The sequence below is a fragment of the Carcharhinus amblyrhynchos genome, chromosome 35 (assembly GCF_965287045.1).
Source record: "Carcharhinus amblyrhynchos chromosome 35, sCarAmb.v2.hapA, whole genome shotgun sequence".
Taxonomy (NCBI): domain Eukaryota; kingdom Metazoa; phylum Chordata; class Chondrichthyes; order Carcharhiniformes; family Carcharhinidae; genus Carcharhinus; species Carcharhinus amblyrhynchos.
In genome coordinates this window covers 9,174,183-9,190,386 of record NC_137358.1, presented here as the reverse complement: position 1 = coordinate 9,190,386, position 16,204 = coordinate 9,174,183, and the positions used below count along the sequence as shown (strand labels likewise).

The 16,204-nt window shown below is 43.7% G+C and overlaps 1 protein-coding gene across 1 annotated transcript in view; it reads left to right on the top strand.

Moving 5' to 3' along the window:
• The window catches only part of LOC145361790 (serine/threonine-protein phosphatase 6 regulatory subunit 3-like), a 117,308-nt gene that overhangs the window by 40,938 nt on the left and 60,166 nt on the right, over positions 1–16,204 (top strand). The window contains exons 3-5 of the mRNA XM_080217768.1: positions 3,028–3,214; positions 9,560–9,697; positions 11,630–11,695. Of these exons, the coding sequence (XP_080073894.1) occupies positions 3,028–3,214; positions 9,560–9,697; positions 11,630–11,695 (391 nt within the window). The remainder of the gene's footprint in view (positions 1–3,027; positions 3,215–9,559; positions 9,698–11,629; positions 11,696–16,204) is intronic.

Below are 16,204 nucleotides of genomic sequence, written 5' to 3'. Positions count from 1 at the left end.
CTACAGACCCCTGAATAGTGAGAGGGTGACAGAGGAACATATATGTGAACAAATTTCTGCCTATAGAAAAAGAAGGCAGTAATAGGAGACTTTATCCCTAAATCAACTAGGTTTCAAACAATAGAAGGGTGTGACAATATAACAATAATATGAGGGTGAAAAATTAATGTACTGTATCCAGGAATTACTTAAAAAAAACAATGTGACAAGCCCAACGAAATGAGAGACAAAACTGGATTTAGTTTTGGGAAACGAAGGTGGGCAAATGGGTGAAGTGACAGTGAGCGACCATATCGGGGATAGTGACTGCATTTCAACTAGATTTAATATTACGGAAAAGGACAGAGATAAATCAGGAGTAGAAGTTCTAATTGGGGGAAGGCAGATTTTACAAAACTGAGGTGATTTGGCTGAGATGGACTGGACAGAACTGCTAAAGGATAAATTAGTGGTAAACCAGTTTGAAGTACTAATGACCGAGATCCTTAGGGCACAAAGCACACCTGCCCCCTCCAAAAATGATACTGCCAAATCTAGAGCCCCATGGTTGTCTAGAAAAATGCAGGGGAGGATTAAACAGCAAAAGACAGTTCATGATAGTCTCAAAAAACTCAACACTGCAGATAGCACAGAGTGTGGAAAGTATAGGGATCAAATAAAAAGGCAATCAAGGAGAGGCCATGAACAAATATTAGCAAGCAAGGTTAAGAAATACCCAAAGATGTTTTACCGGTATATAAAGAGCAAAAGAATAGTTAAGGATAGGATGGGATCTGGATAGCAGGTGATATGTGACGAGCTTTAAATGCATTTTTTTGTCTCTGTATTCACAAAGAAAAAGGATGATTTGGATATAGTAACCAAGTGGAGCAGTGTTAATTAAATATGTAAATATAAAATAATCATAATGAGAGGAAGTGAGAGGAGTTGAAATCTTTGAAAGTGGATAAGTTGCCAGGGCCAATGGATTGTCCCCCAGGATGTTAAAGGAGGTCAGGGAGGTAACAGCATGTACTCTAATGATCCAGTCTTCACTAGACACAGGTGAGGTGCCGAAGGACTGGAAGAATGCAAATGTGGTTCCATTGTTTAAAAAGAAAATGAAGAAAATGCCAGCCTATTATAGGCCGGCTAGGTGGTGGGAAAATTGTTAGAATCAATTCTGAGAGATCGGATGAACTGTCACTTAGAAAGGCATGGACTAATCAGTGATGGTCAGCATAGCCTTGTTAAGGGAAGGTCATGTCTTACAAATTGAATTCTTTGAGGAAGTGACAAGGAGGATCGATGAGGGTAGTGCAGTGGATGTTGTCTACATGGAATTTAACAACAGTAACAAGTGTCGTAAGACCATCAGATGAAGGAGCAGTGCTCCGAAAGCTCGTGATTCCAAATAAACCTGTTGGACTTTAATCTGGTGTTGTGACACTTCTTGCTGTGCCCACCCCAGTCCAACATTGGCATCTCTACATCAGGAATTTAGCAAGGCATTTGAGAAGGTCCCACGTGGCACATTGGTCAAAAAAGTAAAAGACCATGGAATACAGGATAGTGTTGTGAATTGGACCCAAAGTTGGCTTAGCAACAGGCAGTTAAGAGTGATGGTCGATGGCTACCCTTGCGAATGGAAAGCTGTTTTCAGGTGTCATTTCGCAGGGCTTGGTGTTGAGATTCCTGCTGTTTGTTTTATAAATGGTTTGGATTTGAATGTGGGGAACATGATTGGGAAATTTGCAAACAACACAAAAATTGGCTGTGTGGTGGATAGTGTAGAGGATAGCTGTGCAGATGCCAAGGTCCCTAAAGGTAGCAGAACAGGTAGATAAAGTTGTAAAGAAGGCAAATGGGTTGCTGTCCTTCAGTGGCAGAGGTATCCCAAAGATGTGCTCTTAGGCTGATTGGTGTAACAGATTGTCCCTAAATTAGGCTCCCCTCAATCTGGTTTCCAATGTGGAGTGTCATAAGCGTAGACAAGGGTCATGGGTGGAGAGGGGACTCTCAATGTTGAAATGGCGGCATGGGCTCGTTGGGCCAAAGGGTCTGTTTCCCGTGCTGTGTTCTTTGTCCTTTGCAAGAGTAGGGATATAATAATGGAACTGTATAAGACACTGGTGAAGCTACAATTGGAGTATTGTGTACATGTTACAGGGATGGTATAGTCGCTGTGGAGAGAGTGCAGAGAATATGTACTAGAATGTTGCCAGCGCTGGAGAATTGTAGCTACAAGGAGAGGTTGGGGTGGTTTTCCTTGGAATAGAAAAGACTGAGGGGTGACACGATTGAGGTATGCAAAATTGAGAGGGGTAGAGAGAGAATAGACAGGAGGAAATTGTTTTCTTTGGCAGATTGTTCAAAAACCCAAGGGTCATAGATCAGCAGCAGTAGAATTGGAGGAGATGTGAGAAAAGGCTTTTACACATGGTAATGGGTGTCTGAAATTCACTGCCTGAGTTAATGGTCAATGTGGAGACCTTAAACTGCACCTGGTTGTCTCTGGGTTGGCATGGATAAGTGGGCCGAATAGCCTCTTTCTGGTCTATCATTTCTGTGATATTAGCAGGTAGGGTATTGAGACCCTTTGTGAAACGTTGGATTTATTGGAACCCATTAGTGTTGTTGCCAGCTTATCCATCATATTATTACCAATATTTGCTTGGGCGGGTGATTGGGGAAAATGACACTTAACTGGTACACTTTGGTTTTTTTTTTGTAACGCCCTTGTCTGACCCTTTGCTGTGTTGGATTCTGACTAACTGCCATGACCACTTACACAGTTATAATCACCAGAATTTTGCCCAAATGTTACATAGCTCAAAATGTTCCCTGCAGACATAACCCTAATTTGAAAGGATGTAACATGTAATTGAGCTGCTGGGTGTGTTCGATATGAAAATTTCCTACACCCTGTCATGGACTGAAATCCCAGTAATGCAAATTGACTCATTTCCCTGCAAAGGCCTCTTTACAATGCAGCAAATGGCTTCCACTGGAAATGTTTCACCTACAAGTTAAAGTGTCTTGTTGCAGGTACCCTAATATATCCTGTGAGATCCTGACAGCTGACGTGACACAGGTTAACGATGCACTGGGTGAGGACGAATCGCTGCTGAGCCGCCTCTACGCCTTCCTGCAAAACGACAATGTACTTAACCCTTTGTTGGCAAGCTTCTTCAGCAAAGTAATGGGCATCCTCATCAACAGGAAGAGCGAACAGGTACGTCACTGGATTTGCTCATTCAGCTTGAGCTCTGCGTTCCACCTGTTTGTTTTACTGGGAGCTGCGGGGTTTGAGAATGCTTGGTTACATTGTGCCCAGACCAACAACAAATATTTGCATTCGTATAGCATTTGGAAAACATGGCATGCTGTTTCCTAGGAATGCAACTGAATGTGAATGAACATTGAGGAAAACAAGTGCTCAAAGGTTTGGTTAGACAGGTGGAGTTAAACAGCAAGCTGAGGTTGGGCAGGGTGGGGGTGAAATTCTAGAGTTTGCGCTGGAGGTAATTATATAACAAAGACAATGCACAGGAATTCAGAGCTGGAGGGAAGCAGAGTTTTCAGCGTGTTGTACCATGAATAAGTTGCAATGATTGGGAATTTGAACACCGGATGAGAATTTTAAACTGAAAGTATTGTAACCTTGAAGTCTTGTTAGATTTCAAAGTGTGGGCATTGAGGAAATGGACAGTTTAATTTAAGTTTAAAGTTTACTTACTAGTGTCACTAGTAGGCTTACATTAACACCTCAATGAAGTTACTGTGAAAGTCCCCTAGTTGCCACCGCTCCCACGCTTGTTCAGGTACACCGAAGGAGAATTTGGTGTGGTCAGTGCACCTAACCAGTATGTCTTTCAGACTGTCGGAGGAAACCCACGTAGACACGGGGAGAGCGTGCAGACTTCACACAGACCATGGCCCAAGTAGAAATTGAACCTGGATCCCTGGCACTGAGGCAGCCATTCTAATCACTGTGCTGCCTTTCAAATACAGGCAGCAAGCAAATGGAGAGTAGAAGGTCAGCAACAGAAGATTGGAAAGAGCAGTGTAAATTTAAGCCATTTGAAGTGTGTTGTATGGACTGTTTCCTTCTAAAGTCTCCCTGTAGAGGAGGGAATTTCTGGGGGAAGGAGCATGAAGCAGGCAGACACTACTGGGACCTGGATTAAGCTCCAGTTGGATTGATGAAATGCAAGCCTGCTGACCAAAGGCACTGTGCGAAATGTGTTTGGTCTCGACCAAAGTTCCAAACAGACAGAAGCCCATAAAACCAAATGGTGCCACGTTTAGCCAAGTTGACAGGCACAAAGGATGGGAGATATAAGAAATTGAAAAATGGTCATGCCCCATTATCTCATCTGAAGTTGTGAGTGAGAGATATTGAGTAGAAAATAAATATATCCAAATCTATAATCCCTGACCCGCAATTGCTGATACTGAGTGCCTGAAATGAAATCCATTCCATGCTCTTGGTTAGAACAACTATTATCAAAAAGAGAGGTGCCCCCACGTGTTCGGTTGCTGATGTTGTCTATGGTGAGGGAAAGCTGTGTAGTTTGCATTCCCAGATTGATCGGTGGATGTATGGAGTAGGTTGTCTACCCACAGTCTTGGCTGGAGATGGTGCATCATTCACTAAGCTGCCAAAGCAAATGTAAAAGGCTCAAGCCGAAAGCCCGTTAACATTTCTTCTGCTCGTCGTCTTGCTCCCTTTCTCCTAAAGATTATTATTAATGCTGAAGTGCAGTTCCCCAACTATTAACCAACCAAGATGTTAGCGCTAAGTCTGTTTCTTTTGTTGTCCAACAGCTGCATTTACAATTCTGTATCCCACTCGCAATGCCCAATTAAAATCAGAAACAGTGTGCACAAAGCCCAGCCCATTCATTTTGCTGTGCAGTGTGGTGGTAACACAACATCTCAGCTGAGGATTTTTAGTAATCTGTGAGCTGAAGGAAATCAGGATTGCAGCTGGCAGATTATGGCAGAGGAGCATCCAAAAGAGTAAAGTTTAAATTTAAAGTTTATTTCTTAATGTCACAAGTAATGAAGTTGCTCCGAAAATCCCCTAATTGCCACACTCCTGTTGGGTACACTGAGGGAGAATTTAGCATGGTCGGTGCACCCTAACCAGCACGTCTTTTGGACTGTGGGAAGAAACCGGAGCACCCGGAGGAAACCCATGCAGACACGGCAAGAATGTGCAGACTCCACAGAAAGTAACCCAAACTGAGAATCGACCCTGGGTCCCTGGCGCTGTGAGGCAGCAGTGCTAACCACTGTGCCATGATTTAGACAGTGAGTGTTTCTAGTAGGTGTATTTGGTGGCGGTGGCGGCGGCGGGGTGGTGTCCTGGGTATACCTTCATACTCAAATACTGGAATACCATTTTACAACATGGAATTAACCAACCATCATCCCATATGTGCAGAACAACATCACCAGATAAAAAGCATTCCACAAGAGGAAAGGCATGGGTGGGGTGGGCTCCTGATGGAAGAGGTGGGAGATGAAATGCATTGGATATATGTAACAGCCCTGGAAGGATGAGCAAGGGATGATATGAGAGGGAAGAAAGGAATGAGATTCATGTGGCACGGGAGAGATGGAATGACAGGGTGGAGGTTGGAAGAAATACTGTTGCAGCACAAATACTAATTGCACCACAAATCTTGTCTGCTAGTTCATCCAAATTGAGGGTCTGTGAAAGCAGCATTTCAGTTGTGCTGCTTCGTGTTTGCTTTCTGGTTTCTGCAGAGTTTTTCCCTGGCAACAGCTGTGGTGAATGTAAATCTGCCATTAAAGGCGTCAATGTGGACAGTATTCTCATTTCTTCTCCAATCGGGGTGAACGTGTCTTTAACCTGAACTGACAGGATGATACCAGTGCAGCGAGTGTCCAGACATGAAGGAAAATTGCTACCTTCTGTTTACTTCTGTGTTTCCTGAAGAGTGCCTTGTGCCCACAAGATGCGTGTTGTCATAATACTGCATCAGGGCGATATAATGCTTCCAATTGGGCACTCTGGCTTGAATGAAATAAACATCAGAAGGCATGTATAAAATGTAGGGACTGTACTGACCACAATTAAATGCAATTAAAATTCCTTTCTCATTTTGAGAGATTTTTCTAGCTTGCTGCAGATTTTACCATTTTTCGGTGACTGAGAATTATTTGTAAATTGTTACACATCTGAATATTTGAATAAATGTGGCTACAGAACGAGTCCATATCAGCATAATTTTATTGTTTTAGGCCATTGTAACTCTTGAACCCTGTCAGTACCAATATTTTCAGAATTGACTGCTGAAGATGATGTAAGGAAACGTATAAAGGGATCAAAAAAGACAACAGGTCTGTTAGCAAAGAAAGCCACAACATTGAAAGCAAAGGCGGGGAGATCGTCATCAACTGCATAGTTGGAGAAATGGGTGGAATACTGATTTGAGTTGTATTCTGGGGAGAACATTGCAATTGAGGAAGCTCTGGAACCATGGAGAGCCTACCTGTCATCGTAGAATCCATATAGTGCAGAAGGAGGCCATTCGGCACATCAAGCCTGTACTGACCACAATCTCAGCTATCCCTGTAACTCCCCACGGGGCAATTTAGCATGGTCAATCAACCTAACCCACATATCTTTGGGACGAAACCAGAGGAAGCCCACACAGACGCTGGGAGAATGTGCACACTTCGCACCACAGTGACACAGAATTGAACACGGGTCCCTGACACTGTGAGGCAGCAGTGCTAACTGCTGCCACCCATGGCAGAGCTGAACATTGAAACCATGATGGAGGAACTTGATCTGCTTGCCATGCGGGTAGGCTCCAGGTGCAGCTGCTGTGCTGCCTGAACTCATCATACACAGGAAAACGGCATTCCTGCAGCATCTACACAAAATTCTCTGGCTCTGCTGGAGGCAGGAGGCAAAGCCCCAAGAGAAATGTGAGTTGGATGATCAGCCATGATCATAATGAATGGCGGAGCAGGCTCAAAGGGCCAACTGGCCTCCTATCTTCTTTGTTTCCATGTGACGCAAGACACAGGGATTGCAACATATCCAGGTATCTCCAAATAAGCACCATGGGGGACGTATCTGCTCATGCTGCCCTCGTCGGACTGCAGATCCCGGCTTGAATGCATCTATCTCAAATCCCAGTGTGGTTTTAGAACTGGACGGTCTATAATTGACTTGATCCTCTCAGTTCAGCAGTGACAAGAGAAACACCAAGAAGAAAGGAGACCGCTATACATTGCCACCTTCAATCTCACCAAGGTAATCGACCATGTGAGCAGAGGTAATCTATTTAAGCTGCTGGAGAAAACTGGGTGATCTCTTTCAATGGCAGCATGGTGAGTAAGGTCAGTGATGACAGGGCAACACTGAAATCCTTTGAGATCCACGATAGAGTCAAACAGGGCATATTCTTCTCTTTACTGTTGTCATTGGCCTTCTACATCTACAGAGCTTGTCTACTTGCATAGCAGAACCAGTGGAAAGCTGTTCAAGCTTGCTCGTCTGAGATCCAAGGCAAAGGTGTGCCAACTCTTTAGAGAGATGCTGTGCTGACAAAACCGCAATCAGTTTCTAAACTGAGGAAAACCAGTAAATGGACATACTCTCACACCTGTAAAGAGTTTGGTTTGACAGTGAGCATCAGGAAGACAAATGTTGGATCCATGACGTTGCCTTGCCATGCTATGCCGCCATCTCGTATTGACGCTGACCCTGGAGCTTGCCGATAGCTTCACTTGCCTTGGCTGTACAGTCACCAGCAATCTGTCATTTTATGCTGAAATCAACGCATATCGCAAAAGCTGTCACTGTGCCGTCCAAGCTGAGTAAGCGAGTGTGTGAAAACAGCAACTCGACTTAGGACACTGTGACGTTAGTGTACCTTTTCGTAGTGCTTCGTTCTCATTGCTGCCGAGTTGCCTATAGGAGTTGTTTTATTGCTCCTTCAGTGGTTTAAATGGGGGTTTGTTTATTTTTACTCTGGGTTGTTTTATGGCCCTGCATTGTTAGGAGGAGGATCATGGGTTCTGGTCAGTTTATTTTTCCTTCCCAGGGAATTCAGGGTTTCATCTTCTGTTTTTGGCTGTCATCAGTGTTTTAGTTTAGGAGGGAGTGGGCATCAGACTGAAAGCAGTCTCTCTCTCTCTCTCTCTCTTTTTCCACCCCGGGGTTTTGGAAGTTCTGCTGGTTAGCTGAAAGCAAGGCTTCTTGTCTGCATACACTGCAAAATCTGCTGTTGGTGCCTTGACTAGAGTTCTCCTGGGTGTTCTGGGAAGCTGTTCTGAGTGTACCAAGAGAACTGCATTATTCATCCAAAGGACTCAGTTCCAGTATCAGGTGAGCATTAGTTTTTGCTCTGTTAAACCTGTGGAGGAGTTTTGTTTATGGGAAGTTTTTGATTAAAACATCTTGGATATATTTGTTAAGGGTTAGGTATTATAGTTTTTTTAACTGTAATTGACAAGTTATCGCTAATTTTCTTTCTATACATGTAACTATATTATTAAATCAACTTTGTTTGATAAAAGCTCCCTTGTGGGTCATTTGAATCATACCTGAGATGAGCCATGTCATGTTTATCCTAGCCAAATTCAAAGTGCAAAACTTAGGATCCAGGTGGGCTTCATAAAACACCGTAGTTTCTGACCTGAACCATAACGATACCAAACTGAAAGCCTTTGTTCTCTGTGAACTCTGCTTCATTGGTGTAACCTGGACAACATATGCTGGATAGGAGAGAAGACTGAGCAGTTTCCACCTTTTACTGTCTTCAGCATCTCTTGGTGGAACAAGATCACCAACTTGGAGGCCCTGGAACATGTTAATTCTGTCAGCATGCACTCATTCCCAAGCCAACATCTGAGCTGGCTGAGCCATGTTCATCGAATAGATGACAGCTGTATGCCTGAAGACCTTCTGTACAGTGAACTAGCCACTGGGTTATAATCTCTCTTGCACATTTTTCCTCCACTTCAAGTGCACCACGCGAGATGTGAAGATGGCAGACATTGTTGCTGATGGTTGTGGCCTCTGCAGGCTGACTGGAAGAGGTGAGCAGCAATGAAAAGTTTGGCTGGTCGAGAAGGAGGCATGTAAAAAAAAAAAGAAAGGCCAATGAATTGTGCATCCTCCTCTGCCACAATTGTGTGAGAGGCTGTCATGCCAGAGTAGGGTTCTCAAACCACACCATGATAAGGAGAGGCTGTCATAATCAGTTAACAATTACTTCAAGACATCGAACTGATGCCCATCACTGGGCTTGTGACTGGGGCCGGTGATGTCCACCACAGCACAATCCATTGAGACGTCAGGGCTACCACCAGCATTGATGTAAAAGAAGTGTAAATTTTCCAACTGCAGTATAAAGAAAAAAGCTCCAAATTTGACCCAAATATTGAAAATGGGAGGGAAATAGAAACTGGATTTGAATTGTGATAAGATTGCAGAAACTAAGTTACAGCCCTAACTAAAATGATACTATACTTGCTAGATGGCATTAAAATACTATTTCTCACAAAGTTTTCTCTTTTTTGTTTGCAGATAGTGGATTTTCTACGAAAGAAGGATGATTTTGTAAGCTTATTGCTGAAACATATAGGAACCTCGGCCATTATGGATCTCCTTCTCCGACTTCTTACATGCGTGGAGCAGCCCCAACTGAGGCAGGACGTGCTGAACGTAAGTGCCTTGGGTATTCCTGTTCAGTTTTTGGAATGTAGAGTAATTTTTAAGTACCATTGTACAAAGGAGAGAGCGGAGTCCAAATGATCTCCCTGAGGGAGGGACTGAGAGATCAGAATTAATGCACAGACACTTCATAGAAAGATAGGACTGAGATATCTGTAATATGAAAATATATTTTTGAGAGAGGGGCTGAAAAAATTGTAGGGAGATAATGAGGCACTTCATATTTTTGATTTATTATTGTCACATGTATTAACATACAGTGAAAAGTATTGTTCTTGCGCACTATACAGACAAAACATACCGTTCGTAGAGAAGGAAACGAGAGAGTGCAGAATGTAGTGTTACAGTCATAGCTATGGTGTAGAGAAAGATTAACTTAATGCAAGGTAAGTCCATTCAGATGTCTGACAGCAGCGGGGAAGAAGCTGTTCTTGAGTCGGTTGGTATGTGACTTCAGACTTTTGTATCTTTTTCCTGAAGGAAGAAGGTGGAAGAGAGAATGTTTGGGGTGCATAGGTTCCTTAATTATGCTGGCTGCTTTTCTGAGTGGCAAGTGTAGACAGAGTCAGTGGCTGGGAGGCTGGTTTGCATGATGTATTGGGCTCTATTCATGACTTTTCTAGTTTCTTGCGGTCTTGGACAGAGCAGGAACCATCCCAAGCTATGATACAACCAGAAAGAATGCTTTCGATGGTGCATTTGTAAAAAGTTTGCTTTCGTATTAATTTCATATTCATATTGATGTCATATTTGATAACCTGTTGAATTTCATCATAATTTCATTAAGCGCACTTTCAGATTAAGCACGATGGAGGAGAGTAATGGAAAGTAGGGGACAGGACAGGAAGGGGTGCAATGACATTGGTGAGCCAGGTTATGGAATTGAATATATGTACTAATTTGACTGCACGTACTTGTCATTTTTCTGCTGATTTACTGCAGTGTGGCAATTCGGATAAATGAGCATCCGGATTATGTATTCTAATTGAGAAATAAAGAAGTTAAATAAGCATACATCAGCCCAGGATTACTCACACTTTCATGAGAGAAGATCTAGTTTGCAATCTGGGAAAAAAAGTGGTGGAATCAGATTCACAAAGTTGTTGAGGAAAGAGTCGGCGTCATAGTGGTTTACATCATGGATACAGGCCCTTTGGCACAACATGTTCATGCCTTCCTATTTTTCAAACCACTAAGCTAAACCCAATTGTCCACATTTGGCGCATATCCTGCTGTACCCATCTTAACCATGTAATTGTCTGAATGCTTTTTAAAAGACAAAATTGGGGAGAGTGCACTGACACTGGGAAAGAACTTCGACACCGGGATTTGTTTGGTTTCTCTAAAAAGCTAGCACAATGGGCCGAATTGCAATGTCTGATTCTGTGCTTGTGTGAAGAATGTGTGGGTGTGAATCCGGCGTTCTGTGGCATATTTCTCCTTGCAAAATACTACAGATGCTCAGCAGGTCTGGCAGTGTTTGTGGAGAGAGAAAAACACATAGTAAATGTTCCAGGTTGGCATGATTCTTCAGAGCTAAAGAGAAGAAGAAGAAGAGTAGGTGGAACAAAATAGAAGGTCAGGGGCAGGTGGGAACAAGGAGAGATATGACGATAGGATGGACGCAAGTGTGCTCAGATCGTACTCAACCCTCTCCTAGTTCCCACCTGTCCTTAACTTCACCTTTTGGTTCCACCAATGCCACCCCCTCTTAACAGCATCAACTTCATTCATCTTCCTCGTGTTGCTCCGAAATGTTAACTCTGTTTCTCTCACCATGGGTGCTGCCAGACCTGCTGAGCTTTTCCAGAGTTTTCTGTTCTTATTCCTCCCTGGGACGCCTGTCGGGGTGAATTTTTTGCTCGTCCTGCACAGAGGGCCGGGCTCACTATTCCTCGCTAACCTCCTTCTGTGTTCCAACAGTGGCTGAACGAGGAGAAAATCATCCAGAGACTCATCGAGATGATCCATCGTTCCAAAGATGAGGATGTAAGTGCAAGCATCCCGTAAAGGGCAGGGAAAGGTGGAAAAGGCTGACCAGCTAATTCATCGATTGATTTGGCTCGCATTTGGCTTACTGCTAATTTGCACACAGTCACTTTACTGCTAAACCCATTATGTTGTTAATATTTGTGAAGTGCATTGCCTGTGGTGGAATGCCCCACATTTTAGAAATGATACTTCCCTGTCTGACCGGGAGTTGATCGTTAGAGTGCTGCCTGTCTCAGAAGATTGCCCATCCACTGAGTTTGAAGGAAGTTGCACTTGGCTCTGTCTCAGGAAATTCTGCAGATGTGACTTCCTATTTGTAACCCGGCTGCCTAACACTGAACGAAAGCTAAACGTCTCCATTCATTTTTTTTTAGAGTTTATTAATGTCACAAGTAAGGCTTACATTCACATTGCAGTGAAGTTACTGTGAAATTCCCCTAGTCGCCTCACTCAGGTGCCTGCACCTGAGTGTGGCAACTAGGGTCGATGCACCCTAACCAGCATGTCTTACAGAATGTGGGAAGAAACCGGAGCACCCGGAGGAAACCCACGCAGGCACAGGGAGGATGTGCAGACTCCGCACAGACAGTGACCCAAGCTGGGAATCAAACCTGGGACCCTGGCGCTGTGCTGCCCTGTTTTCTTTTACAAGTCCAATAATAAACTGACCACACTAATCAGACAAATCAAAGGTAAAAATATTACTCGGAATCCCCCAAAAGGTGCTGATGATGCCAACAGGAAATCTACCTCAAAAACGGCAAAGCCTATTTATTCAAAGGAATAGATTCATTCTCCACTTTGAACTTGGGCGCCGCGATGTCACAGTGATTGGCACTGCTCCCTCACAATGCCAGGGACTAGGGTTCAATTCCCGGCCTGGGTCACTCTATGTGGAGTTTGCACATTCTCCCCGTGTCTGTGTGGGTTTCCTTCGAAGTCCGAAAGATGTGCTGGTTTGGTGCATTGGCCTTGCTGTATTCTCCTGCTGCATACCCGAACAGGTGCCGGAATGTGCCGACTGGGGGTTTTCACAGCAACTTCATTGCCATGTTAATGTAAGCCTACTTGTGACTAATAAATAAATTTTAAAACACTGCGAATGATACCAACACAAAATCTCCCATAAAGATGTCAAAGCCTTTTTAACGAAAAGAATAAATTCAAAAACTTATCCATCCCATTTACCAGTAGTAGTTCTGGGTGGTTTCCAGCTGCGTTAAGAACCGTTACTTAAAAATAAGGATCCTGTTTAATTTTAAAAGTTTCTGCGGAATTTTCTACAGCTCGAGCTGTTCTCACTGCTCAGCCGATAAACAGCAAGAAAGCCCATGTTAGATTCCTGGTCTGTTTCGAGTTAGCTGTTCTGTCAGGTTTACTGTTCATCTTACAAGTATGCATATGTATTGCTGCCAAATTAGGACATGGGTGAATTTCACTATGATGCCCCCAAGGATTGAATGATATCAAGGCTCTCTGATGACAAATTGCCATTTGATTTGAGGCCCAGCAGGAATTGAATGCTGTCAGGGGTCACAGGAAGGGCAAAGGAGCAGGTGTCCATTCTTGGGAGTGGTGATCAGTTTCGCTCAGTTTCAGGTTCTCTCTTTCTCAGCCACCCTCCTCTTCCCAAGGCATGATTTTTGTCCGTGTGTAGTTCAGACAAGCACTACTAGCCTTCCTTTATGAGGAGGCTACCCTTCATTCTGGGCCCAGACTCTCTGATCAGGAATTCGAGCTGCCTCTTTTCCCCCTGAACAGTAGGCAGGTGCATTATTTCCTGTGCTTATCTGAGGTTGCCAAGTCAGAACAGATTTGTTGCTGAACCCCAATTCTGTTTGGTGTTACTCAAAGCAGCACCATGGCACTCTCCCATTAATTTATTTGTAATAAGAAGTCTCACAGCAGCAGCTTAAAGCCCAAGAGGTTTATTCGGTAGCATGAGGTTTTGGAGCCCTGCCCCTTCATCGGGTGAGTTTATTTACCGTAACCTTAATTGTGTGGGAAGTTCTATTATGGTAACAATAGCCATTCATTTAGAATGATGAACCTGCCACTTAAAATGCTACCCTTCTTCAGTCCCTCAAAGGCACTCTGAAGCTCTGACAAATGCAAGGCTGTTTTTTTTTCTTCATTCACATGGGTGGCATAGTGGTTAGTACTGCTGCCTCACAGTGCCAGGAGCCAGGGTTTGATTCCCGGCTTGGGTCACTGTCTGTGTGGAGTTTTCACGTTCTCCCCGTGTCTGCGTGGGTTTCCTCTAGGTGCTCCAGTTTCCTCCCACAGTTCAGAGATGTGTGGTTTAGGTTGATTGGCCGTGCTAAATTGCCCCTTAATGTTAGCAGGGTGCATGAGTGGGGGTATGGAGATACGGCCTTGTTTGGATTGTGATCAGTGCAGACTTGATGGGCCAGATGGCTGCTTTCTGTGTGAAGGGATCCTATGATTTATTCATGGAACATAGGTGTCACTGGCTGAGCCAGAATTTATTGCTCATCCCTAGTTGCCCCAGGGCAGTTGAGAGTCAAGCACATTGTTCTGAAGTCACATGTAGGTCAGACCAGGTAAGGTCAGCAGATTTCCTTCCCAAAAGGACATCAGTGAACCAGATGGGTTTTTCTGACAATCGACAGTGGTTTCATGGTCATCAGTAGATTCTTAGTTTCAGATTTTTTTTATTGAATTCAAATTCCACTATTTGCCATGGTGGGACTCAAACCCAGGTCCCCAGAACATTAGCTGAGATTTTAGATTAATAGTCTAGTGATAATACCATTAGGCCATCGTTCCCCCAGAGTAAGGGTTGTCCAATTTGTAGTACTAGGACCACATGAGACCCTGTGCACTGTTTCGTATCTGCTAGTTTGGCCAGCCTGGAAAATGGTAGTTCTTCATTAAACATTGAGACCTGTTGTCATCAGCAACCTGAGATGCATGCAGGTTAATGGGAGCAGGAATTTAAACTCCCAAGTCTGTTGTAACTGAAAAAGTTAGCACTGCGGCAGCCCTGCCTCAGCATCCGAGCCACTCTGTAAGCTGGCCTTCTGGCCTCTTACAAGATTCACTAACTGTTAACCATGAACCTCTAATGAATTTTTTCCAAACCCTATGTAATTTATGGTCATTTTCCATGGGATCTGTTATGCCCACCTGAGGGGATGGACTGGGCATTGAATTATATCTTGTCTGAAAGGTGATGCCTCTGAGAGTAGTCCGTACTGTGCTGGAGTGTCAGCTGAATCATGGCCAGTGTATATCCCTCGATCAGCATCACTCGAAGCAGATTATCTGGCAATTATCACATTGCAGTTTGTGGAATTTTGCTTTGTGAGAATTTGTTCCCATGTTTCCTACATTACAACAGTGATTAACCATTTATGTGGCGCTTTCAGACATTCTGGTGTGAAAGACACTTTTTAAACGCAAATGATGTCCTTTCACCTGAAATCAGATAAGTCAGACCAGGAATCAAGTATGGGCTTTATTTATCTGGAGACACATTTGTTGTAAAATATGTGAACAAAGAAACTTTTTACACAGGTTTTGGTGATCTGTGTTCAGTCATCTGTCTGGAATTATCATTTCCTTTGTGGTAACAGTTTTTTTTTATTCATTTGTGAGATATAGGCTTCGCTGGCTGGGCCAGCATTTATTGACCATCCCCAGTTGCCCTTGAAGGGCAGTTGAGTGTCAATCATATTGCTGTGGCCTTGGAGTCACCTGTAGGCCAGAGTGGGTAAGGACAGCAGATTTCCTTCCCTAAAGGACATTGGTGAACGAGATGTGTTTTTCTGACAATGGTTTCATAATTGTCAGTAGCTTTTTAATTCCAAATGTTATTGAATTCAAACTCCACCATCTACCATGGGATTTGAACAGGGTTCCCAGAACATTAGCTGAGTTTTTGGATTAATAGTCTAGCAATAATACCACCCAGCCATCGCCTAGTAATACAGCTTGAGAGTTGGTGTGGGATATCGTAATCTCAGCCTCTAAATGCCTCGGTCAGACATATCACGGTTCACTGCAGATCTACCGCTTGTTTCTCGCCACTGCCTCAGAGTTACAGATCAGTGAAGTCCACCTGGGGAGCTGCCTGGGTGAAAATGATTATGGGATATGGGTGTTTTGTTCTGAAATCAGAGGCCTGCTATCTGGGACTCAAAAGGATTGATCCAGACGCTTTGTGTGATATTATGTGCTGGCCTTGGAAAGGGTCCCAAGAATGATCCCTGGAATGAAGAGCTTGTTGTATGAGGAACGGTTAAGGACTCTGGGTCTGTACTGGTTGGTGTTTAGAAGGACGAAGGGGAGGACTTATTGAAACTTACAGGATACTGCGAGACCTGGATGGAATGGATGTAGAAAGGATGTTTCTACTTGTAAGAAAAGCTAGAACCGGAGAGCACAACCTCAGGCTAAAGGGACGATCCTTTAAAGCAGAGATGAGGAGGAATTTCTTCAGCCAGAGTGGTGAATTTGTGGAACTCTTTGCTGCAGAAGGCT